Source organism: Gekko japonicus, unplaced genomic scaffold (assembly GCF_001447785.1).
Source record: "Gekko japonicus isolate JY-2015 unplaced genomic scaffold, Gekko_japonicus_V1.1 scaffold19, whole genome shotgun sequence".
In the NCBI taxonomy this organism is placed as follows: Eukaryota; Metazoa; Chordata; class Lepidosauria; order Squamata; family Gekkonidae; genus Gekko; species Gekko japonicus.
Genome location: NW_015164664.1, coordinates 1,790,064 through 1,791,283, shown reverse-complemented (window position 1 = coordinate 1,791,283; position 1,220 = coordinate 1,790,064). Strand labels below are relative to the sequence as shown.

The 1,220-nt window shown below is 47.0% G+C and overlaps 1 protein-coding gene across 1 annotated transcript in view; it reads left to right on the top strand.

Moving 5' to 3' along the window:
* FRMPD3 (FERM and PDZ domain containing 3) overlaps positions 1 to 1,220 on the top strand; it is a 55,284-nt gene that overhangs the window by 31,672 nt on the left and 22,392 nt on the right. The window contains exon 13 of the mRNA XM_015408940.1: positions 1,048 to 1,137. Within this exon, the coding sequence (XP_015264426.1) occupies positions 1,048 to 1,137 (90 nt within the window). The remainder of the gene's footprint in view (positions 1 to 1,047; positions 1,138 to 1,220) is intronic.

Here is a 1,220-nt window from a genome sequence, read left to right as displayed (position 1 = left end):
CTGTCAGTTTTGGGGGGATTTAAGTATCCCCCCGTTTTTTTTAACTTTTCAGATTTTTGTGCACACCTGGGGACCACCCCATGTGTGCACAAAACTCCCCCTCCCCCCCAGGTGCCCCCGGTGCGCGGATTTAGCTATCCGCACACCAGAGGGCGACTTGGCTATTAGATATATAGATGAGTGCCAAAAACTACAAGAGAGAGCTTTGCATTAAATTGTCGCATTTCAGGTCTCCATACAGTTCCGGAAATACTGCAGCCAGAATAAACTGACACATATAAATACTGCAAAATCAAAGTTTGGGAGCTAACTTTTTTCCCCCACTGAGAGGTTTTGTATACCAACCATCTTGATATAATGTGGTGTGGTGGTTTTTCTTGCATTTTGCTTAATAGGAAGCTGTATTTTGGCCCAAATTGGGCAATCTGTAATTAGGGGCCTCTATCTGCTAGTGCAGTGGCGGCGAACCTATGGCACGGGTGCCAGCGGTGGCACTCAGAGCCCTCTCTGTGGGCATGCGTGCCACCGCTCCAGCCAGCCCCAGACCATCATTAAAGTGTCAAATTCTCTGCTTTCCTTACTTTGTTTGGATCTCTTAAGTTAATCTATGAGTTGTTTTTTCTAAAGTAAAACCTCAGTATTCAGGTTAAATTGCCGTGTTAAAACTTTGCGATAAATAAGTGGGTTTTGGGTCGCAGTTTGGGCACTCGGTCTCTAAAAGGTTCGCCATCACTGTGCTAGTGCATCTCTCAGATGTGCCTGCAAAACCAGCCTGGCTAGGACTAGTGCAGTAGGTGTGCCTGTCTACCATGGTGTAGAGAGTAGTACCAGACTATGCTGTCTGCGCAACAGAGTGTGGTCACAGATAGCGCCTCTGTATTGCCCTAAGTGCTCTGCAGTGAGAAATGTATGCTCCTTTGAGGCTGTAAAGAAGGAAGCTGTTTCTTCTGCCCTCTGTCCAAGGAGCAATAGCCATTTGCTAAGTTATAAGGAATGCCTTGGAAGTCTTTACAGTCTTGCTGAGAGGGATGTGATGCATTTACACAGGTCTCCACGACCCAAGCAAAGCTCCAGTACTTGCGTATCCTAAACGAGCTGCCGACCTTCGCAGGCGTCCTCTTCAACACCGTGGGACTGGTACGGTAACTGCAGTGTGTGCTCATCATAAGCAAACAGGAACTGAAAGCCACATTTCTTAAAGGCATAAACTGGACTCTCCT